The sequence below is a fragment of the Stylophora pistillata genome, chromosome 7 (genome assembly GCF_964205215.1).
Source record: "Stylophora pistillata chromosome 7, jaStyPist1.2, whole genome shotgun sequence".
Lineage (NCBI taxonomy): Eukaryota > Metazoa > Cnidaria > Anthozoa > Scleractinia > Pocilloporidae > Stylophora > Stylophora pistillata.
Window position 1 is genome coordinate 34,174,281 of NC_142525.1, and position 24,401 is coordinate 34,198,681.

Consider the following 24,401-nt stretch of genomic DNA (forward strand, 5'->3'; position numbering starts at 1 on the left):
TAGAAAGGTAGCAAATTCTCCTCAGTTATTTTAAGACCATGAGAATTGGTCCGGCCGGGGCTCGAACCCTCGACCTCCCGCACAACACAATCCGGCGCTCTAACCAATTGAGCTAACCAGGAGGCGGTGTAATTTAATCAGTATGTCTAATCAGTATGCCTAATCAGTTTTAATGCGCTCTAAGCCGTGTATTGACATGAATTTCAAAATCCAGGATGGCGGACAATGTGGTCCTTTGAGCTCAGCAATTTTGTTTATTGTCCATCATTGAAATTCCATATCTTAACCGTTTTGAGACTGAAAGGAACAGTTCTACCCAAGCCATTTTAGTTTCGTTTCGTCGAAAGATACCAAGAAAGAGAAAGTAGAGTTTTCCTCCTGTGCAAGAAATTTCAGTTGTGCACTTTGTGTGCCAAACTAAGAGAGTATGGACAAAATGTGAAACACTAGCTTTCTTTTCTTGAGTCTGCATTGCGTGACAAAACTGATAAAAACAATGTCACAGTATTACCATTTCTCGGAAATCTTGTATTCGCCGAATTATCACTCTGAAACAAACAACGTTTGCTGATAACCGAGAACTGAGCTTTTGGAGAAGAAATAGTTCAGAAGGTTGAGACATTATGGCTGATAGGTCGAATAAGACCATTTGTCTCTTCAATTGCGATGGAACGTACAACCTAGATGTTGTTAAAGCCTTCCTGATGGAAATGAATGAGAAACACGGCTTCAACTTCGCAATTGGGAAGCACAACTTTGGATTGCAACAAATGACTGATTTTTGTGAAAACACAATTCCTCAAATTCACATGGATTATGCTGTTTTTGCCTTACACGCGCACGAGTCTCGTCTCTCGATCAACGAAGATAATGCAGGGATTGGCTACGCGAAGGTCTATAGAGCTTTGTTAGAGGCCACAAGTAAGTTAGGCTAAAAATCTGTTTTATCTAACGGGTATGGATGGCATTAAAACTAGACAACAGACAGAGAAAAATCTTCATCATGTTATTAACTGTTAAAGGTGAGATTAATTCGTTTGGTAAAAGATGATATACACAAACACGTTACTTTCTCTTTCGAGCCGTTGTCACACACTATAAAGCGGAAGCAGTTTAGGGTCTTGTTTTTGTTCGTCACTTGATCGATTTATCCTGTGGAAACGAAATGACATTTTCATGATATAACATTTGCTTTATTGCGCTTTGTCAGAAGAATCACGAACGGTCAACAAATCCAAGTGAGCGAATAAGAACGTCAGAAAAACGTGTGGTTTCTTGGAAAAAAGGGGGAACCACATAATTCCAATTTCATTTACCATCAAAACTTCGAAGAATGAATAAATGAAACCATATCGATGTATTTCTTCAAATAATATCGATATAAATACAAGTATTCTGAAATTGTATTTTCCTTTAACAATGAGACGTGGCTTAGTTTACGAGTGACACAAATTAAAGAACTTGATAGTGGCAAGAGAAAGACAGACTGCAAAAAATCGCACACTATGATGAATATGATTTATTGGATGGTATCTAATCTATTTTTAAACCATTGTTTACAGAGAACAAGGTGTTGATAGTCATTGGCGGAGATAACAAATACAGAAATGACGACGAAGAAGAACGGGCTGTTATCTCACGCTGGGCACGAGGGAAAGTGGCGTCACAGTTTGCTGAGGAGTATCTTGATGGAAGAATAAGCTTCATTTTTTCTTGGAACAAGGGGCATAGAGAAATCCATGAGGAGGCACTGTTGCATTTCTTTGATCCAAGCAAACATGGTACAAAGTTTGAACACCAACCCAGACAAAAACCAACTAACGACCGCGAGGTAAGACTTAATTAAGCGACATTCGCCAATTGTAAGTCTGAAAAAAATATTTTTCGAAGTAGGAAACTCGAAATTATAGTTGAACTTTCTACGCAAGCTGACTGTCCTCGATTTCTGGCCATGTATAGCTTGTTAAGGGATAAATTTAGGCACTCTTTGAAATCTATGAAATAAGCCAGTTGTTGTTAAGATGTTGTGATCCCTGTATTTGGTTGGTAAAAAAATTAATTACGCAGTGTTCTTTAGTTGGAGTCGAGAAATTAAATTCAAATTACGTTTGGAAATATTCTTTCGCGTGCGTGACAAAACAAGGTCACTGATCATGATACGATCGTCAAGACAAGAAAGTGTCCTCACTACACATAAGAAAAAAATTAAACATAGCAATGACTACGCTAACGATAGTGATAGGCATAGTAACAAAAATAAAACGATTTTACCCTGTTATGTAGTTGTTATTTAGTATATAACACCTAGGGTCCAGTTGTTCGAAGGCCGACTAGCGCTAACTTAGGGTTAAATTTAATCCAGGTTTCTATATTCCTCTATTCAAAAGCCGTTTTGGGATAATTTTCTCAATGCTTTTCCGAGCATTCAATCATAAAATTGTAGACAAATGGAATTGAACTAAATTTTCTTTTAAAGCTTTTAGAACCGAAAGCATATTTCATTCTAAGCCTGGGTTATCTTAACCTAGCTTTGAACAACCCGGCCCAGGTGAATAGTGCTTTTTGTGCGTGATGATTGGTTAGTCCGGAGGTGTCTTGCAAGCACTCTTCACCTCTAATCGGTTGAATGGGTAAGAATCAAAAGTTTAATTTCCACCCATTTTTCGGTAAATTGATAAAATTAAAATAAATCTTTGTTTCCTTGTGGTTTATTTTAAAAAAATTATTTACCTTGGTGTTGGTGAAATTAGTGGATATTTGTCACCACTTAAATGATTAATTGTTAACTTTACAAAGATGTGGCTCACAGATAGGCTGAGAAAGATGAGTTATTTCATAGCAACTATTTAAATACCATTTAGGAATCGCGTGGAAATACCAAGGTAATACCTCTGAAAAAAGGAACTACAGAGAAAGAAAAATCCACAAGTGAGGTAGGAGATTACTGGGTTAGTCCACCTATAAAATTGATATTTGGTAACCAGACCTAGAGCTAGTGCTAAACAATACGAGAACCAAAGTTAGCCAAACATTTGAAGAAAAGGTTTACGTTCGTCATCATGTGCGTGTTCTGGTCGAAAGGAAGGATACCTGGAGATTGGATTAGGCTCTGAGCAAGTCTTCGGAAAAGATCACAACAATTTTAAAGGTCATAGACTATAGGAAGCTTCGCACGATAGGGTTGTAAGGATATCAGAAAGTTACGTAAAGAGAGTGAGTAAAAACTATTTTTTTTTAAATATCCAACATGACGGTCCATGGGTTGTCAGGGGTTTTGGTTCTCATTTTTGTATTTTTATACTTTTTAGTATAACATGAGAAAGTTAAATTACTTGACCGGCAATTTCGTTTTTGTCTTGCAGACGGAAGTTGAGGATAAGAGACGTGGAAATGGAGAGAGAGAAAGGACATGGGAAAAAGAGACTAATAAGTTGAGGGGTCCCCAAGAACGACACAACTACGGAGGTAATCGCCATTTTTAAGCTTTATGCCATCTGTAAAGAATTACGTATCTGGGAGATCTAGAGATTTTAACGTTCATTATTTCTCTGAACGGATTGAGACGTCCGCAAACTATTTAAAAAACCAGCAGACTATCCTCAGAGGTATGAGACATGTTGACACTCCATTTTGGCACTCCCCCATCTAGGTTACAGAAAATTCGGTGCCAAAAAAATTAAAATTGTGGAATTAAAGAAACTAATATGTAGGAAATTTCTTATTAACATGCGTTCAAGGGGTTTGAGAGAAAATTATCTATAATAGAGGAATTCGCTTTTAATTTGTTCTATAGTGGACGGAGAAAAATTGGCGACTCCACAAAGGAAAGCTAAGGGCTCTCGTTTGATTTGCTTGTATTCAAGCCACGAAAAACTGGTCCCAGTAGAGGCAAGGAAAATCTCTCAAAACAAGAGATTATAAACTGATAATCTTTTGTCCAGAACTAATACTGTCCATACATACATACATAGGTTAATTGACCAACACCCACCCATCCCACCCAGGGGAGGGCATCCACCACACAGTAATCTCGTGCGTGGGAAATTAACGTCTCCTACCCATAACCCTGCAGGAGACGGGGTGTACGGTTTATTCGTCCTTATCCGAGAAGGCTAGAATATCTATCCATTTCTTGATTATAGAAAGGTAGCAAATTCTCCTCACTTATTTTAAGACCATGAGTATTGGTCCGGCCGGGGCTCGAACCCTCGTCCTCCCGCACAACACAATCCGGCACTCTAACTAATCGGAGCTAACCGGGAGGCGGTCTGTCATGAAAAAATGATGATAATGGTTGATTTTTTCCGACTTCTGGATCTTTAAGTTCAACCCTCCCCAAGAACTACTGCTTTTAAAAGCAGTGCTTTGTTTGTTTGTTTCGTTTTTGTTTTGTTTTAAAATGAGAAACAAGCAAACAAAAGGTAAAAAAAGAGCAAGAGAAAGCGAAAGTAATCATGTCAAACACCATTACACCTACACTTGAAGAGTGGAGAGTTTTCCGACCCTAATCACTGGAATATATCGAATTTGAAATATTATCTTGTTGAATTGTCAGTTGTTATTAACGTGTCCTTGTACATTATTATCGCAGCCGTGAGCCCTTATTACCCGGCAGGCACTGTTCAGCGAAGGGGTGAATGGAAGCCTTCTGAGACTCATGTATCGGATCTGAGGGCAAAACAGTTTACTGAACCCAGTTCGGTGCGGTTTTCTGCAACAGGCAACGGTGGTATTAGCAACACAGTATTACCCACAACTTGGTGGCGCAGATGTATAGATTTCTTTAGGATGTGTTGTTCTTGTGGTTGCATTCATGACGATTAAGAGCAGTAATAAATTTGCAGACCTTCGGCATATTGTCAATCAAGAAATCTGCCACTTGTCGCCAAATGTTTTAGCCTGCTGATTTTAAAGTTAACCGCGTGACTAACACATCTGATATCAATCTGTAACCATTCTTCTTATAAGCTTAGCATTTACAAACGAAAGTGTCATGGCAGATATGAAAGAAAACGATTATTTAATCACTTTCACCAGAGTGTGGTGAGGGTCGCACAACAGAGCGAGGCTCCAATTTAAGTGCGCCCAATATCCCACCCATCCCACCCCAAGGGAGGACATCCATCACACAGTAATCTCGTATGTGGGAAATTAACGTCTCCTACCCCAAACCTGCAGGAGACGGGACCTCCATTTATTCATCCCTATCCGAGAAGACTAGAAAATCTAAACCCTTTCTTGATGTTATAGAAAGGTAGCAAATTCTTCTCAATTATTTTAAGACCCTGAGTGTTGGTCCGGCCGGGGCTCGAACCCTCGACCTCCCGCACAACAGTCCAGCGCTCTACTCAGTCCAGCGCTGAACTGGTAGCAACTATTCATTGAACAGTAGAATAACAATACCTTTAGTAGTAAATATAATAATATGAAAATGTAAGCTCTGCGATTTTATTGTGATGTGTTTTATTTTATAGAGGGAGCCTTTCAATGAAAAGCCTTGAGTTGATGGGTTTCTCCGCACCAACTCATATAGGCTGACACTTTGTAACTCTGGTCGAAAAATCTGGCAATAAACCATTAACAGTTATCATGACAAGGACTACAATTGTTTTCTTTTTTTTTTTTTCTTGTAACAAAGCGCCATCGATTATTTGGCTTTTAAGTCAAGTACTTAGGTGAAACGTTCTCTCCTTTTGCATGTAATGTAGTAATAACCTGTATGCGATAGTAAATAATGATCTTTGTGCAAAGTGTCAGATTGAGGAAAATTGATTTAACTTTGCTTCAAACTGAACTGTCCACCTGACTGTCAATCTATTCCTGTCTGGATGTTCAAATGGAGCAATATGGATGCATTAGAATACGCTGTCCTTCTCTTTTTCCTGTATCACAGGGAGATATGCACTATGAAATAGCACACTTGAAACACTTGGGAGGAGACTAAATGTTCCTCAGAATATGGAGCACAGGACCACAAACTGCCTCTTGGAGAACGCTGTAAGGTAGTAATTGAGAAAGAGTGCTACAGGTATGGAATATGAACACAATCAGGTCGGCAAAAGTTGAAAACTTCATGTTAAGAGAATATTAAAATTTGATATTTTTCAATCTTTTGGAAGATAAAAACCCCTATTTCAAGAAACACTGTGCAAACTGCGAACCCCACGGCTCTTTCCTGAGACCAAGTCACACTTTGCCTTACAAACATTACAGTTTCACCAAAACGCAGAAAACCTACTGTTTTTTTGTTTTTTTTTGCCAAGCAAGTTGTCTATCACTTCAAATAAGCACTGGCTAGAAATATGGTTGCTGAAATAGAATAAAATAGTAAAGCACCTACCAATTCGACGTTATGACAAACATCACTGGTAGCCACAACATGACTGATAAGCCTACCATTACACAGCAAATAACGATCTACGAATGAAGGGGAATTCTTAGTTTTAGAGATTAAAAAAAGGCAGTGGGTAGGCTTAGGAAAATCTAGTCACATATGAATTCCATGGCCAGGCATCAGTACCCATGCACATGACATGAAATATCATAGAAGAATGAGAATCTGTCAAAGGGAAGCTGATTACTCCCAGTCTTGTAGAAAATATACAGATGTAAATTAAATGAATTACCTCCCGGGTGGACTCCAAGCTGTAAACTATAATACCTTTCTTCTCTTGGTTTGTTGTGTGACGGGGCCAAAATAAAACCCAGAAGGCTTCAATCCAGAAAGTCTATCCGGCAAAACCACTCTCTCCACTTTACATTCGTTTGAACTCTTTCTCCAAGGTTTTCTTAATTCCAATCGATAGCGGCAATTCTGAATTAATGTCGTCCCATATCGCTCTGAGAGTTCTTACAGTGGTAATCCTTCTTCTTCGCAATTCCTTCCTTAAAGCCTCCAGTCTTCCTTGGTCAGTCCAATGGTACTTATTCTTTAGGCGGGTAAAAAATTGTTCCAGGCTCTCCCCAAAACTGAAAGCTCCTGCTGGAGTATGGAGAAACAGCAGTGAATAATAAAAGTGGAACATCTTAAAGTTCACAAAGCAACAAGATGGACAATCAGACACGGTTTTATGTTACTCTAGTTTAAGGATTTAATGAATGTAATCAGGGAAATTATAATTCATCGACCCAACGTTCCGTGGAACATCTTGTTAGAACTGAAGCAAAACATAGACATGAGATAATAAAATTTTTCCGATAACTGTCAATAATCGGCTACATGAATTTGGCACAGTTACCATGGCAAAATTTTAAAAGTAAAGCTAACTGACTTTTTTAAATAAAGAGACAGCTGCTTTGATGACGGTTGTTGTTGCTATCATCAGCACAAATGTACAGATATACTCAAGGTAGAAACGTCTGCTGATGAAATAAGTTGATACTTTAGGTAACTTCAATTTTAAAATCGATTTGGTGGGAAGCTAATCTGAGTCCTACCTTGACTGCCAATAAAGGGGGGAAGGATCATTAGAATGATACAGAGTTTTATATAGAGATCAAGTAAAAAAAAAAAAAGAAAAAAAAAAAAACTCTACCCCCCCTTCCCAGGCGATAAATAATGACCGGTCCCCTGATTAAGAGAAGTGAAAAACCAAGATATAAGAGCCCTCCTACATTTAAGAGATCTGGTGATCAAATATAATTACGAGCCGCTTTAAAAGTCCTTTTGGATAATAAATCCACAAGCAAAAATTGTTTACCTCTGGAATCTCCGTAAAGACGAGTGTTCAAATTCTGAGTAGTGAGAGACTGCCTTGACTGAGGAATTCAGGCCTTAATTGTTTTTTCTTTCTCTGGAAAATGCCCTACCTTTAGCCATAACTTCTCTGTCCATTTCATTTTTTTCACGCTGCTTCCGAACCAATATGAACTTCTCTGCCAAAAGTAACACGGAGTCCAGAATTTCAAGAGCCAGAAGATCTACCTCATTGGACTGCTTAGCATTCTCGTGCGTATAATTTGCAATGAAATAGGTCCTCTCGCTGGAACTACCGGTTACCGCAGATGCCAGGTCAGAAGCTTCCTCCTTATGCTCCTCAGTTTTAAGTTCATCCAGGAAGGTGATCACAGTTACGGGAGCATAACCTGAAAAATGAGATGAAAGATAATCAGAGCCACAGGACTAATAACCTGCAAACAAGGCGGAAGACAATCGTTGGCACGATGGTTTAACAATGAGGTGATAACTTCTCTACTCATAACGCGTTGCTTCCAAAATCAATGTAAACTTTTCTGCAAAATGCCAAACAGAGTCCAGAGTTTCAAGAGCTAAAATATGTACTTAACTAGGCTGCTCAGCATTCTCGTGAGTACAATTTTCAATATAATAGGTCCTCTTGCTGAAAAGGGGACTATTTTCGATCGAAGTAGACCTATATGAGGTGAATGTGAACTATGTATCATGCTGATCTACCCTTTTTTGGTTGTTTCTTCTTGTGGTACTGTTGCTTCTTTTGCATTACTTTATCTGATAATGATGTCATAATCTCAATAAAGCTAAATGTACTTTTTTGCAACTCTAGTAAATCAGCACTACTGAAATCAACAGATGCTTCCTTATACTTTTTCTGAGCCAGGATTACATTATTAGGACCTGTGATATTATTACCATCTTGCCGAAGGTTCCCTTTGATCGCACGAAATATTTTTCTGTACTTTCCGTCAGATAAACACGGATCGTTCGCCTTCACAACGAAAATCACAGCGTGTGCACATCTAGCAAGTGATGGAGTTCTTGTGGCCGCTGAGTTTCCTGGTTTTCCTTCCTTATTGTCGTCATAATCCCTCGAAATTTCTTCTCCTGGTCGAATTCTTGATTCAAACCAAACGAAAATGAATATGTGAGGTTTTAAGCCCATTTAAACCAAAGCTAATTGACATGTAGCCTATGTTTGCATCTCCGCCCGGAATGCATTATCCTTTATGCAGGTGATGACAAAAGAAAAACCTTTAAGCGAGAGGTTTTTCTTCTTAGTACACCACCAAATCCGAAATGTTTCCTCTAATTAACATGGAAAATCGATTATAGCCAGAAGGGAAAGTTAGTCGAGAGAGTTTTATGGTTCCTGAATCAAGTAAGCCAAACTAAATGGTCCCGATCAGATTCTTCTATATCTCGAGACATAAACACGAAGATTCTCAGCTTAAGACCAGATTGTGAAAACTAGGTTCGCCATGCCACTTCATTGAAAGTCTGAAGCGACTTTCAACAGATTTGTTTCCCTCACTACCCAATTTTCAAGATTATAGTTCTTTTACCTACGTGAAAAATTACTGAGTTCATCCTTGGAGAATTCAGTTTTGAAAGACCTTGGCAGCTTACTCACGTGAACCATGTAGTTGAGATAGACATAGAAGAGGCACAGTGTGCAGTTTGGAGTCAAGTGAGTCTGACCTATGCTGAAAAATTTCGAGTGTTTTTGGAAATCGGCACGCGCCCCCAGGAATGATATCTCACAAAATTAGGTCGAGAGAGGAGGAAAGCTTATAAGCGAGTAAAGCCTCCAAAAATAAATATATATATATATGAAAGCAGCATAGTTCACCTTCCTGACACTATTTCGAGACATTCATCGACAATTTCTTCATTGGCCTCAAGGAATCCTCTGGTATCGATCAACCGAATGCCTTTCTGCACGTAGCATTCTTCAAGAAGAATAGTACCCTCTCTTCCAGTTCCTTGTTCGAAGGAACTCTGAGTCTCTCCAATTGCTCGCTGTAGAGTCCCTTTCACATCGACCAAAAATGCAAATATTGAGATGATCACTGAGTCCTTAATCATAACCAAACTTAGCAAATTAACTTCTTCACCTCATTCAAAAAGAGTAGTAAATCATTTACTGAGTAAGCCCGAGTGTTGTTCAAAGCGGGCCTTCACCGTAGATAGCAGATTATATTTCTATCAAAAGTCTTGGCAGAATTGTTTTAAAAAAATTATCAAAATATCTCTGGAAATATATATCCCACCTCTTTCTGGCAAACCAGGCCCAACTAATTGACATTAAATCACGCGTTAACGTGAACTTTTCTCAGCGGCCTCTTAACTACGTGAATATAAGATCGGTTCGTATCATAAATGGGGTCTTTTTCAAAGTAATGGTAGAGGACTTCCAATTAAACGATACAAAAGGAGCTAAACCATCAACAGAATAATTAGCATTTACCTCATAATTTTAATATGGACAAGTATCATCTCGCCCGAAAAACTTTGTCATCATGCAGACCATTTGTAAACTGGTGGAAATTCACAACAGTTGTACTTTTGTGTATGTGTGCTGTTGCATCAGTTTGCATGTTTGGCGTCTCCAGCTGGTATCAACAGACTGACAAATGCCGTTGCAATAAAAACCTTCGTTTAACTTTACAATACATGTAAAAGCACACGAATCATATGAGGATTATACAATTACAAGGGAACTAGTTTTATTGACAGAATAGAAGACTCGGGTTACTCACCTACAAAGCTAGTTTTCCCAGAAGCTGCGGGTCCAATTAAAGCAATCCGTATCAAGTCGATGTCGTCCACATCTAAACCTCTGAAAGATTCCTTCATGACTCTTGGACCAGCATGAAAGTCATAATTCACAAGTTCATTTCTTACTTTGATCAATCTCTCTTCTTCCCTTCTTTTCTCTATTTCCTTTCTTGAAGATTGCCCGAGATCCATCTCACGATGATCTCTTGTCCTTCAACGCGTAATCTTACATTTGCTCAACGTATCCCTTACAAAACAAAGAATGAAAGAAATTGAACAATTAACAGAAGGGGAGTTTTACAAATTAAAAGAGTTGAAAGCCCCTACCCTCCCCTCCCCTGTCCATACTGGTTCACAACTCTTACGTGTGTCACAGTGAAACATGAACTATAAATACATTCTTAATATCATCACACCGAATATTAGTAATATTTTGTCACTGGATCCACTTTGTATGGCCAATAATAAATTTTATGAGTAAAGGACACTCTGATACTTTACTATTCGGCAAAGGACACCGGAAGTCTCATTCAAATTTCATCAAATTAGACCTCTCTTTGGTCCGTCATCATGGCGATCGATACCGGCATGGTTTCTCTAAGTTTTCTTGACGATTACAAACAGTTTCAGCATTTCAGGTTTTAAACAGGGTGCCATGTGTTGTATGAATTCTGAATAGCTCCAACACTGAATTAAGAATGCCCAAACTTATCGGTGAAGCGAGGACAAACCAATGATGAAAACACTTATGTCAAATTATTCGCTCAAATGTTTTCATCATTTCTCACAAAACGTCGAATCACTGTGACTTACTGAAAATTATGACTTTCAAATTTCTGTATTCCATTCTGAAAGCAGTTCCGCTCGTAATCTTGCCTCAATCCAAGTCTTTATCACTCGTTGCCCTATGTAAATCAACCGCTCCTTTCAATTCAAAGCAACGAAAGCAATTATAGGATTTCCTAGAAATCGGGTGACCCCTTAGCCAATGCAGTTTGTATACAAAATTATTTAGAAAGTCACGCTATGACACCGTAGCAACCAATTGAAAAAAAAAAAACAAGTAATTGCTTCTAAAGAAGAGCACGTTCTGAGAAGGATGAAAAATCTGCAAACTAAGGCGATCTTCGCTGAATTTTCCTTTATTGTGACCTGTTCTGCTATCTTTAGTGCACGTTACATTGTCAATTAAATTCTACGATTGGTTTGAGAAATTTTGCGCGAATAACTCCCTTTCGATATATTGTGTGACTTTCAAAAAGGTATACTTACTATCCCCTCTTACCGACAAAATTTTTGAAGAGATTAGACCTTTTGGAGTTTTTCATGTTATGTGAAATCTTTATGAAAACTTTCATCGAGCAAATTTACACAAATCGGCAAAAAAGGCAGCTAAATCACGAAAAGATTCATTACACTTGACCAATCTTTAGGGAACACAACTATCAAGTATCATGTGACTGAGATTCTTGGAATTTAAGAAGGAGGCTTTGTGTGGTTTGTTATTTCGCCGTTTCACAGAAATGCGTACGACGTTTATTTCTGCAGTGAGAGAACGTAGTTGGTCTACTTGAAAAGAAAGTCTGGCATAACGATATCCGTCGATGAGCCATTCACTTCGTTACTGTCTGACCATTCTTTTTGGGGACTCGTAATTTCTACCCGGTAAGTGCAAGAGATATCGATGGTCGATGCACAATTTATATATATCGGTGCCCCTTTAGGAGCCTCGAATTCAATTCATCTTCAAACTTCTAGTTTTCTGCATTAAAGAGCGCGAACTAAACTTAGAAGCAGGTTACGCAGTTTTTTTAGATTTGTGACTTAAGTTTAATCTTCGTTTGTTTTGCGGTCAAAGGGAACTTCACTGGCTAAACCTTGTTGTTTTTGAGAAATCAAAGAGCTGGCTAAACAGCTAGTTGCAACAACAAACTACTATCAGTTATGGCTATTGACAAGAATGATCCTTTAGTTCTTAGTTCAATAAGTCAGTTAAACTATTTAAGTCTCCGGATGATGATTGCAGTAACATTATTGAGCTTCATTAATTCGGCTAAAGTATCCAAGAAGATAAACCTTTATTTACTTATATGTTTGTCAAAGTAACTCAGCGAAGAGTTAGAATGGTTTAAACAGAGCAGATAGAAAACCTGCTTTCCTTCCACTTAAGTCTTACGAGCTTTGTTGTGATTAAGCTCCCTTTCAGTTTGCTGATTTACCCAGTTTTGCTCGTTGAGGAATTCAAAAAAATTTAGCGCAACTTACGAAGCCGCCATTTCGATAACAGTCCCTTGTTTTCGAAAATTTCCGGGAAAAAGCGGTAGTGGATAAACTTTGAAAGTCACGCGAATGTTTTGACTCAGGTTATGACAATAAAAGAACTTAACAACGTTTCCTAAGACACTTAGACCTTAACGGTGGCGTCAGGATTTTGTATCAAAGCTAAATGTATTCTTACCCTCTTTGCATCAACGGTGTCGCATCTAATAGATAGGCGAATGGGTTACCGCTATACCTCTACTACACTAGGAGGTTTTTGCTTGTTCACTTAAGTAAGAATGGCTCGATTAATCGACGAATCGAAGAGACAAGCCTTCAGATGAAACGAAGTTATTAGATATTGCTCGGTGGGGATTTTTATCAAACGTTGATTCTCTATAGCATAATTGTTGGTCATTGACTTTTTAAGATCTGGTGGCTCTCAAAAGAACCGGGGTGGCTCTGAAAAGAGCCGTTGTGGTGGTTCTGAAAGAACTGTTTCTTATACGGCCTCCGTCAAATGACCATGAAACGAATCCCACACGAGCAGAGCTTTTTGGTCTGAGGTGTAGCGACGATTGCGTAGAATCCAATCCTTTATTCCTATGAATTAAAAAGGAATACTGCATTTAGAACACTAATCAACTTCCATAGAAAAGCAAACAAACAGAAATTTACATATGTTCTTAATAGCACGTGCTCGGTGACATAATATCCATGACAACAAAACAATCGTACGAACTTCGTTTCAAATTCCTATAGTCGTGTGTGTGTCGCTCCCTCGAAAAGTTCCTTCTCTGAATAAACAATGTGGAAATAAAACCTACCTTCTTCGTCCATCCAGCCTTTTTTGTGAACTGAAACTTGCATCCTCGGTGTCGTGTTGATATTCAGCTGTCACCTGTCACTGAATATCTTTGAATATGACCTTCGGTGGGAGTTTTTCGCCAGTTTGCTTTCACCACCAGAGCAACCGTGAGACTTTCTCAGATCCATAACACCTTTTTTTAACTCTCAACCTTTTGGTGCGTCACGCAACCGAGTATTTTCACCTAATTTTCAGTTTGGAAACTTTTCTTGACTAAGTTGCTCACTTTGGGGTGCGTCTTATAAACGGGTGCGCCTTCTAACTGAGAAACTATGATATACTGTCCATTTCCTGTGACTGACGGAAATGTGGCTCGTCAAGTGTCCATTTGCTATTTTTAGAGTTATCGGTTACGAATAATCACCTCTAACATGTTGGCACGTCATTTTTGTCTCCACTAGGCCTTTATTCAGGATAAAAAATAATGGGAATTGCTAGAAATCGCGTGGCCATTGATGGAACGATGAGGTAAATATCTTTTTCGTTGTTCTTGTGGTATGCTTTTATAAACAAAACTGATGCTACTATGAAATCATGTAATCGCCATCCCTAGGGTGTGGCATGTAAACAGTTAAATATAAGGGAAAGCATATTGAGAACAAATAATTCAACCAAAATAAATGGTGTATAATAGATAAACAAATAAGCACAAATAAGTAAAATTATTTTGCTGCTACACTGTGAAGGTTTGGCTTATTCCCACTAGTACGAATGCTTTAAAGAGGCAAGCCTTAGGATTGAGAATTCTGGGAAAAAATATTTATTTGGGATGATTTCTAATTATTGTGACTGTTTAGAGATTCGATGTTTAAACATCCATTGGCCAATGCTCGTCTCTAGTATGTCAGCGCTTAATGTTTGTCTAACAACTAAACTTTTGTACAGGAGGTGATGGTAGTAATTCTTAGAAATCGTTCGACAATGTTACATGTGCCATGTGCAGTGCAAAAGGTTCATGAAGTTGAAAGTCACGAAATCATGACATTGTTGCCAAAACAGAAGAGTGTTTCTGATAAGTTTAACAAAGCAATGTACAATAGGTGAAGTTATAGGGTGGCCTTAGGTACTCTGTGGAACTTTTTTTGTTGTTTTTGTTACCGTCTGCTTTCGAAAAAGAGGCTGCTACTGTTATGAAATCATGTAATCATCATTCTCAGAATCTGGAAGGTCACTTGTCAAATACAAGAAAGCACACTCAAAGCATTTCATTCTTTCTCCGTTTTATAGAGCAGCATAAGATGCTCACTTTTGACGATATTTAGAGGGCCAAAGTTGGTCGGCTTAAGAAAGTAAGTGTGACAAAACGACATCTGACGATCTGCCATTCACCTCGCTGTTGCCTGACCATTGGATAGATTTTATTTTGAAGACTCGTTGTTTTAACTCATTAAGTTTTGAAAATGTCGAAGGTTGATCTCGATGCAAACCCAACTTATATTGAGGGCAGTTTCTTGGTATTATTTGAGTTGACATGGAAAGGGTATATAGATACAAAGTCCTCTATGATGGTAAAGATGTATGATCGATTGTTCATTTCTTTTATGAAATTGTCTAATATTTGCAGTATCTGTTGGGACCTGAGCTGAATTTTAGTTCTTTAAACTTTGAGAATTTTCGGTGGCCAAAGGGAGCTTGTAAACTTTGTTGTCGTTTAGAGCTTTGACAGTGTAGACTGATCTTTGTGCAACAACAAACGAATCAAATCAGTTATGCCTGTCAAAAGCACTCACATTATTCAAGTTAAACAATTTCAGCCATAGTAACCAAGGGGGTACACCCTCATTAGCCTACTTGTCTGATACATGAATGTATTTCCCTTTGAGAACATAAGTAGCGGCTTTCATCGTTCATTCAAAAATTATCGCCAGAAGGGGTTCCTAATTCGTGAAATGGGGTCTTAAGAAACCCTTGATTTTTAGGTTTGGTCAAATCCAGGGCAAAGTTTCTTTACTTCAGGGAGAGTAGAGAGAAGAAGTGAAATGGACATGTTCAAACAGTTCCTTGTGTGTGAGACCGGAGAAATGTACCAAAAAAATAACCCAGATTGAATTTCCAAGTGGCCCTCTCCTGTTTGTCACAGCAGCAAAGTGAAGTTAGCTAGTTGATAATGCTAAAATCCTTAAAAAAAGTGGGGGAATTTTCACAGGGGAACCTTACAGCAGCCGGGAAACTACGTATTTTTGACCCATCATTTTCACACAAATGGTAACTCATATTAATGAATTTTCAACTCCGAATAGTTCTAACTGCCCCGTTGACTATTTACTTAATCCAATGCAAGTTCATGGAATAACTACTAAATAGCTATCACTTGTGCTAAGTTTGGTAACTTTTATAAACTGCCTGTCTAGTCTCTTGATATTTACTTTACTTTTTTCTTTATCATTTAGAACGAGAGACATTCAAGTTGCTACAAAAAGGAAGAAGGCCTCCACATGGGGGTAAGCTTTCAAACTATTCGTTTTAAATTTGGTGATTACCTCCTGATTTCATATTTCTGTTTTACGTCGCATACGCTTTGCATACAAATCTGCGTGAACTGTTTTTTTCCAAATTGTTATTTATGTATGTATATACGAATATTTATACAGGGTAGCCCAGTTCAGCAACTTAGCTGCTTTAAATTGGGCTCTGTGTAACCCACCCATCCCACCCCAGGGGAGAACATCCACTACACAGTAATCTCGTGCGTGGGAAATTAACGTCTCCCACCCCTAACCCTGCAGGGGACGGGGCCTACTGTTTATTCGTCCTTATCCGAGAAGACTAGAATATCCATCCATTCTTTGATACTATAGAAAGGTAACAAATTCTCCTCAGTTATTTTTGTGTTGGTTTGGCCGGGGCTTGAACCCTCGACCTCCCGCAGTCCGGCGCTCCACCAATTGAGCTAACCAGAAGGCGTTGTGGCATGTCGTTGTGCTCGTACAGATAAGACACGGCAACGAGCTAAGATTAACAGACTTAAGAGCAACAAAACATTTGATTTCCACACCTTGTATTAAATATGCAGGTTTCATCACAGCAAAAGTATTGCTACTCTTTCAGAAAGGTTTTTCACGTCCCCGTGGCTATGTGTACGAAGACAACGTTGAAAGAGACATACAAGAAGAGCAAGAGAGAGAACCTCGACGCCAGAGGAATTACGAAAAGCAAAACGAGATCGAAAGACAAATAATTCATTTGGAAGAGGTTAAAAGCGATGGGTGTGTGCAACAATACGATGAGGAAAAGGTTAGGAGAGAACTCAAAGAACTTCAGCTTGAATATTATCTTTGTAAAAGTCGGAAAGCACTGTTCGATTACAAGTTTGGTGACAAGAGCAAAAAGACCTTGCATCCTCATGTCACCCAACTAAGGATTGCATTGTTTGGCCCTACGGGTTCGGGAAAGAGTTGCTTCATTAACACATGTGAACGTGCGGTGAGGGGAGCAGAAGTGGGCCTTGCAGAGAGCAGCTCAGGAGAAGAATGGACTGTTACGCTCCAAGACTATCTGCCAGAGATGTTCTTCCACTTGGTCGACACTAGAGGTTTCTTCCACTTTGATCGTAACGAAACTGTTGAGTTTCAGAACATCCTGCAGGGGAAAATCCAACCTGGCGACGTAATACATCGTCCTATGAATGGGCAGGCTAAAAAGCAGGAGTTGCATAAATTCCCAGCGTTTGAGAAAAGAGTTCACGGAGTCATTCTCGTAGTAAAGGCAAATGACCCGCGGTTAAAGCATGGAACATTTAAGGAATATCTTCAACCAGTCCGAAAAATACTTTGTGAAAATGGTAATTTCTCAACTAACCTTTGCCGTTGCTTAGAATTACGACCTTTATAGGCCAGCCAGGAAAACATGATCAGAAGAGTAATAAGGGCAGGAATGCAAATTTTTTCACGCTTATTGTATTTGTATCATCATTTTCAGGGATTGAGCCTATAACAGTTGTCACTCACTATGACTTACTTCCGGAACAGGAGCGCGAAACCGTCCGTAGAGAAGCGTCAGAAGCTACGGGTAGTTCCCTTTCTTACACACTCTTCATTTGGAACTACACTAAAGAAAACAGGGATCGTAACACTGAGAAAGAGCGCATGGCACTAGAAATTCTGCAACGTGCAGTAGAGGAATCCGAAAGGGCAGTAATAAGAGTCATGGAAGAAACAGGTTTGTTTCTTTATGGGCTGAGTATGAAACTGGTAAACTTTCTGACCACCAATTACGTATATTTGGTTGTTGTTACTGCAGATTAGTATGGTTGAGTTCTTAAAAGGTGTGAGAAGGACTCCTGATTACCGAATTCCAATATTGTGAGCAGTTTTAGCTGAGCTTATTTCTTGCGCTCATTGTATAATTCAATTTATCTTCCCAATAATAAAATGGTTTTATACCACATTTTTGCTATGAGTACTCTTCAGTCATTCCCATTCTGCCTTTTACATCCACATCAGTACCACAAGAGATTCTTGAACGAGGACTTTTGGCTTTGGAAGCTTACAATAAAGCTCGTAGCGAGGGAACTACGGTGGTTAAGAGGGTGCCCATAATGTTGATTGGACAATACTGCTCAGGAAAGACCAGCTTAAAGAAGTCACTCAGAGGCCAGTGTTTCGATCAAAACGAAGAAGGCACGTCAGGAATAGATGCTGACCCTTCATTCTTTAAAGTGTCTCACGAGCTTTGGAAGGTTGGGGAGAAAGACCAAGATGCCAGTCCCAATTCAGCATTACTATTGAATCGCCACCTTGCTAAATGCACAGTTGAACATTTGAGTTTGAAGAAAATACTTGAGGTTGGTTCAGCCGGAGCTGTCGCTCCCGAAGACTCAGACTCAAAAGACGTCAGTCAATACTTAGCTCCTGAATCTTCATTTATGGGTGTGACTGAAAGAGAAACCCTTTGTTGTGAGGAGTTACCAATGATGCCAGAAATCCCTGATGGAACGTCAGATTCGTTAGCACACATCAAGACTGGACCCGAAATCGAAAATGATCGGGAATCAAAAGAACGTTTAGGCAACGTAGCAGAAATTTTGCTGCAAAAGATAATTCCCAACGAGGAAGACGTATATTCCATGATGTGGGACTTTGCTGGGGAGTCAGTCTACTACACCATACATCCAATATTTTTAACTCCAAAAGCGATCTACTTATTGGTTCACGACCTCAGCCAAGATGCACATGCACCCGCCAAACCAGTCCGTTGCCCAGGAAGGTACAAAAACTACACAGACAGCCACTGTTTGAAACAAAATGTCGATTACCTCTATTTTTGGATGTCTCTTGTTGCTTCCTTAGCCAACCACTGTGATAGTGACCCCTCAAACACAACATCAAAAACATTGCCGGAAAGTCTCCCCCCTGTGTTCTTAGTGTGCACCCATGCAGACGAGCCCTTTGATCACACCGATGCTAAAACGCTTGCCCGAAGTGTTTATGGTTCTTTAATGGACAAGCCAAGCCGAACGCACTTGTGCAAAGATTTCTTTTTCGTAGACAATACTAAATCTGGCAAAGAGCTTGAATGTTCAGAAGTTGTTCGCTTACGTAAGGTGGTACTTGCAGCTTGTAACGAATTACAGAAGAAGAGAGAAGCCATACCAATCAAGTGGTTAGAATTTGAAAATGCCATTCAGGAGAAAAAAGAAAATGGCTTTAAATACATTCTCCTTGAGGAGGCCATAGGGATGGCTGAAGAGTGTGACATTTCTGGCGATAAGCAGTTTCAGACATTAATGAACTTTTTGCATGACCAGAGAGTTTTGATTCACTTTACTGAAACCCCTGAGCTGGACAAATTGGTGGTCCTGGACTGTCAATGGTTGATCGATGTGTTCACGAGAGCGATAACAGTCACGCCCTATGAAGGTGAAGACTACGAATTTGCAGGCCTTTGGAAAACGTTTGAGGAGGAAGGAATCTTAAAGGAAGACCTCCTAAAACATGTCTGGTCCCCATTCGTCAAGGACAAAATAACCTACGGAAGTCTTGTTGCAATTATGGAGAAGTTCAGTTTGCTTTGCTCTTTGCCCCTGTCTAATCCTTCCGATGCAAAGGAGTACTTGGTGCCATCAATGTTGATGTCTCTTTCCTTAGATGATGTTAAAAACTTGGTGGATTCCTCAAGAATACCCTCCCTTTTCATCAAATTCAAATCTGGACAGGTTCCCCCAGGCTTATTTCACCGACTGATGCTCCAGTTCCTTCAGCGGAGCCAAGGAAAACAATCAAGCGAATTACGCCCTTGCCTGTCCCAAAATTTTTCCAGATTTTACCCCGATGAAAAGAAAAACTTTTCCGTCATCCTTCTTCGTCATTCCTCTTCTATTGAAGTTGTTTTTCACTCGGGTGAGCAACCTGACGTTAAGTGTGTTCAGAAAGTACGTAGGAAACTTGAATTGGTTCTGGAGTCCATGCGTAATGAGTTCCGCTGGCTCAAGGGTATGAGATATGAAGTAGCTTTCATCTGCCCAGTCTGTTGTCAAAGAGGAGCCGTCGTTAGCCAATGCCGCACTCATAAGATTCAAAGCTGCAAGCAAGAAGAATGTCTGCACTTCTGGTTTGAGTCTGAAATTAATGAAGAAAGTAACTGCAGAAAGAATGCCACTGCAAAAGACTCTAGAGTTCGAATCGAGAAATTTGCCCCGTGGACTGCCCCACGAGAAATCCAAGTAAGTGACTCTCAGTAAGAATTGTACGTATTAAATTTGAGGTTTTTTATATAAAAGCCATACATCTTTAATGTGATAAACCTCTCGCCTGCATTCAGTCATCTAGTCTGATTTCCCAGTGGAGGGTTGTCCTTGAAAAAAATTGCTGACTCCACAACAACCTGGAAGGGGGAGGGCGTCGTCAGAGTCAAGTGAGAAGTCGTTTTTCAGTCGGGACACGTTTCAAAAAGTTACGTTGTCACTTTTTTGTTGAGATGAAATGGCTGCAACTTAAAGATAGAACAACTCACAGCACAAATCACTTCGGAAAGCTTAGAACACTCTCTTCCATATTAAGTGCTCGATGGATTCTGATGATGACTTCCGCTGAAATTGTTGAGACGTTACTAACTGTCACCGATAATAGTGCTTCTCAGGACTACTTTCACCCAGACGACCAGATTAAACGGTCACTCAACTGGAATTATCTTTCCCGATGTTCTTCCTCTTTTGACTAATGTTCCACAGGTAACTAACGACAGACATGCTGAGACCCACGCAGCTTGTGAGAAAGGTACATAAAGTTTTTTAAATACTTCTCACTTAAAGTTGTAAAACAATATCCCTCAGGTTCTCGATAGAAGTGTTAACTCTAATTGGTGACGAAAATGAAGGAGGAAGTTGATATATATTTAATGTTACTGTAGGTCTGTTCGGTAAAATTTTACAAATGACGTCAAACTATGGTAATTAGAAAAGAGAGGCACATGAATCGCAGCCAAGTGCATCAATGATGTCGTGGTATGCTTTTTTTTTAATTAAAGTCAAAAAGAAGTATCCACCACCAAATCCTCTTAGCCAGACAGCATATTACAATCTAATACAGCGCTCCTATTGTTTTAACTGTGGCCAGTTGAAGTGAGATTTCCCAGAAAACTCACCTCTAACTCTTCGAATTTCTAGCCGTACTTCGGAAATATAGAGCAATTTGATGAACAGATATGGAAACTTAATTAAATTCACCCTTTTTATCTGCTTGGTTAGAAATTCCAGCGGTTGAATACTTCCTTTCGGAATGTGCATGTGATGCCACACCTGATGATTTCTTTCTCAAACTGACAACTATTCTGGAGCTGGACCAAGCCTCACTTAAAGATCCAAATTCTGCAACTAGGACAGTTATCCGTACCCTGGCAAGAAGAGCCAAAGACTTAGAAAGAGTTGATGTCTTTAAGCATTTGAGAAACGTTGTGCCCGCTGGGGTTATTGGTGAGTCTACAGTATGTAGTTTTTTCTTACCCATGCTTATTTTACATTAGTTACCACACTGAGCGATCTTCAGGGTAACAGAAAAATATCTAAACTCATCCTTCATATGACATTTTGATAATTTTATGTTCATTCAACTCTTTTACTGAATGGTTCCTTGTTACACTAAAACAGACCATGCAATTACCGTGAGAAAATCCAGTTCTTCATTTTAAAAGAGGCTTCCATGCCAAATTTCTAATTGATTGATCCTACTTACCTGTGGAGAGCTAGCTCAAGAAATGTGTATGTTTAGTTTGTTTGAACTGGTAACTATTTATCGTCTAGGTGGGGGAAGGAGGATTTGAGGGTTTTGGTTGTGTCACGACCATTTATTTGTCGAGCTTCGCCTAGTTATATTAGGCAGGGAGACCACTACAACCTAGCCCATTAAAGAGGACTCCTCGTTAACAATGCCCAAACCATAACACCGTTAGCTACGTTCCTTACTCTCTGCAGGTCCTTTAATGACCTCTGCGTATCAATACAAAGAAGATACAGGAGACGGGGCCTACTGTTTTTCGTTCTTATCCGAGAAGACTAGAATGTCTAACCATTTGTAGATGTGTCTAGCAAAAGCAGCACGTTCTCAATCCTCAGTTATTTTAAGACCCTGAGAGTTGGTTTGGTCTGGGATTTGAGCCTCCGACCTTCCGCCTAACGGTTCGGCGCTCTACAACATGAACTAACCAGAGGGGGTTAGATAAAATTTAAGCTTTGTAATATTCTTATCCCCCCCCTCCATGGGCAGTTAATTGGCAGTTAATTTTTCTGTTGTCCTCTTTATCCTCTGTTGACAACAACTGACCCCTCTCCCGTCCTTTTGAAAGCCATGAGACTCCTCCGACCTCCCCCACCCCCAGCCGAATTTCCCCAATAGGGTGGTGTGGATTTAGCTCTTATAAAACTTTAAAAATGTTCCATTTTTCTTATTTGTAGGTCCCACTTTGGCAGAACATATCGATGTTAGTGACATTCCTTTGGATCAAAGACGTCGTCTTACTATGAATTTGAGCAGTAAGTGTTGAGCTTGTAAGAGGGAGAGGGAGGTCGCCAGAGGGAGGTCGATGGATTTCTTTTGGGAGGGGAATCACATGGTTTTCAGGGGAAACGGACAGGGGCTCAGTTATTTAGAACAAATTTAAATGGGGGTCTAGGGTAAAATGACTGCCAATGAGGGGGAACATTACAATACTATAGAGCCTTATGAGGGCATCAGGTTAATTGTATTATGCTGCAACTAAAATCCATCCAACATCCCCCTCCCTGCAAATCCCCCCCCCCCCCTACCTCCAACCTCAATAAATAAATAATAATAATCCATCTTCAGCCCTCCGGTGATCGTAGAGTACATTGACAACTTACTCTGGATTACGTATGATGCACGATCCTTCGCAGTAGATAGCGCTATTTATGCAATAGCGAAAATCAGACCTGAAAAAAATCAGGCCTGTACGGGATTCGAACCACTGACCTCTGCGATACTAGTGCAGCGCTCTACCAATTGAGCTAACAAGCCAACTGGGAGCATGCCGTTAAGTTGATTCGTAATAGACCCGTGATGATAAATCAGATACAATGAATATATGAAGTTCATATATTTTGAACTGCGGTATTAAAAACGTATGATGCACGATCCTTCGCAGTAGATAGCGCTATTTATGCAATAGCGAAAATCAGACCTGAAAAAAATCAGGCCTGTACGGGATTTGAACCACTGACCTCTGCGATACTAGTGCAGCGCTCTACCAATTGAGCTAACAAGCCAACTAGGAGCGGACCGTTAAGTTGATTCGTAATAAACCCGTGACGATAAATCAGATACAATTAATATATGAAGTTCATATATTTTGAACTGCGGTATTAAATACGTATGATGCACGATCCAAATCAGTTGGGAAGATCATCAAACTATAATACTTATTGTAATGGCTAAATATCAAAAGCGAAACGAAGTTCATACCATGCTCTGTACTTCTTTGTGCCCTACAGGTATGAAATGCACTTTCAGTTTTTTTAACTTAATTATATGGACAATATAATTATTTCTATAAGATATGGTGAGTTGTGAAGACAAATATAAATATGCATCTTTCCTTGCAATAGGCGGTGAAGAGTGGAAGATGGTAGCAGAGGAGCTGGGCTTAAAGCCATTTGAGATCCAGTTCCTTGACAAACGTCATAAGGACCCGTTTGAGGCAGTTTTGAGTTTCGTTTCCCAACAGGGGCCATTAAGTGTAGGTAGCCTGTACGACCTACTTAACAAACTTGGATATCCTTTGATGGCTGACGTACTGTAAATAGGGTGGAATTAGATTTATATCTAACTACACTAATGAACTCACCGTAGGTAATCAACTATTTCTACATTATATACTTTAGTTCGTAACTAAGTGCAGCCATTAAGTTATACGTCAACTAAACTGTAAGATGAAAAGTACCCTGATACGGAGGGGTATTACAATTAATTTCCCACTATTCTAGAGTCAGAAACCTCAAGCTGACCAAAACTCAGGCAAGAAAAACGAAAAATGAAATGAAGAAAATGAAGAGATAAAGCAGCCACCGAAATCCCAAAAAGTTTGATTTTGTAGAAATACTTAATCATTTTTTACGCAAAGGCTATTAGTTATCAGCTAAGTAAGAACTTTGGATGCTTCCTAATTACCTAATGAATAGCTAAAACAACGTTCAGAGGATGTTTGTAAATCAAATTTACTGATTCTTTATAAAAAGTTTGTTTGAATGGACAAAACTTAAATAAAAGTTACATGAAGCTAACGTTGATCAGTCCATTAGTTGGGCAAGGTCAGTCTGCCGAATGCAGAACCCCTCGGTCATATTGCGCATAT

At 39.4% G+C, this 24,401-nt stretch overlaps 3 protein-coding genes across 8 annotated transcripts; 2 read left to right on the forward strand and 1 right to left on the reverse strand.

Annotated features, from left to right (window-relative positions):
* The first annotated feature begins 365 nt into the window (after positions 1-365).
* LOC111341879 (uncharacterized) lies at positions 366-5,596 on the forward strand. The gene is made up of 5 exons (XM_022948918.2): positions 366-921; positions 1,563-1,831; positions 2,862-2,933; positions 3,363-3,465; positions 4,592-5,596. Exons 1-5 carry the CDS (start codon positions 624-626, stop codon positions 4,822-4,824), a joined length of 975 nt encoding a protein of 324 aa, XP_022804653.2. The 5' UTR covers positions 366-623; the 3' UTR covers positions 4,825-5,596.
* Positions 5,433-11,538, reverse strand: LOC111341888 (uncharacterized). 3 transcript variants are annotated; one of them, XM_022948932.2, is made up of 8 exons: positions 11,288-11,538; positions 10,456-10,721; positions 9,546-9,726; positions 8,609-8,811; positions 7,810-8,085; positions 6,627-6,979; positions 6,341-6,417; positions 5,433-5,995 (listed from the first exon to the last, which is right to left on the reverse strand). In XM_022948932.2, the coding sequence occupies exons 2-6, from the start codon at positions 10,664-10,666 to the stop codon at positions 6,756-6,758; spliced, it is 1,095 nt and encodes a 364-aa protein (XP_022804667.1). In that variant the 5' UTR covers positions 10,667-10,721; positions 11,288-11,538; the 3' UTR covers positions 5,433-5,995; positions 6,341-6,417; positions 6,627-6,755. The 3 variants fall into 3 exon arrangements, with proteins under 3 accessions (XP_022804667.1, XP_022804666.1, XP_022804665.1); XM_022948931.2 differs by having other exon boundaries at positions 6,662-6,982; positions 11,288-11,520; XM_022948930.2 differs by having other exon boundaries at positions 6,627-6,982; positions 11,288-11,519.
* LOC111341884 (uncharacterized) lies at positions 5,891-24,330 on the forward strand. Of its 4 annotated transcripts, none has more exons than XM_088726246.1 (11): positions 5,891-6,028; positions 14,003-14,069; positions 14,829-14,890; positions 15,992-16,042; positions 16,650-17,382; positions 17,520-17,759; positions 18,044-20,262; positions 20,770-20,815; positions 21,286-21,510; positions 22,489-22,566; positions 23,656-24,330. In XM_088726246.1, exons 4-11 carry the CDS (start codon positions 16,037-16,039, stop codon positions 23,847-23,849), a joined length of 3,741 nt encoding a protein of 1,246 aa, XP_088582372.1. In that variant the 5' UTR covers positions 5,891-6,028; positions 14,003-14,069; positions 14,829-14,890; positions 15,992-16,036; the 3' UTR covers positions 23,850-24,330. The 4 variants fall into 4 exon arrangements, with proteins under 4 accessions (XP_088582372.1, XP_088582373.1, XP_088582371.1 ...); XM_088726245.1 differs by lacking the exon at positions 5,891-6,028 and adding an exon at positions 11,968-12,139; XM_088726247.1 differs by lacking the exon at positions 14,829-14,890.
* The last annotated feature ends 71 nt before the right edge of the window (positions 24,331-24,401 follow it).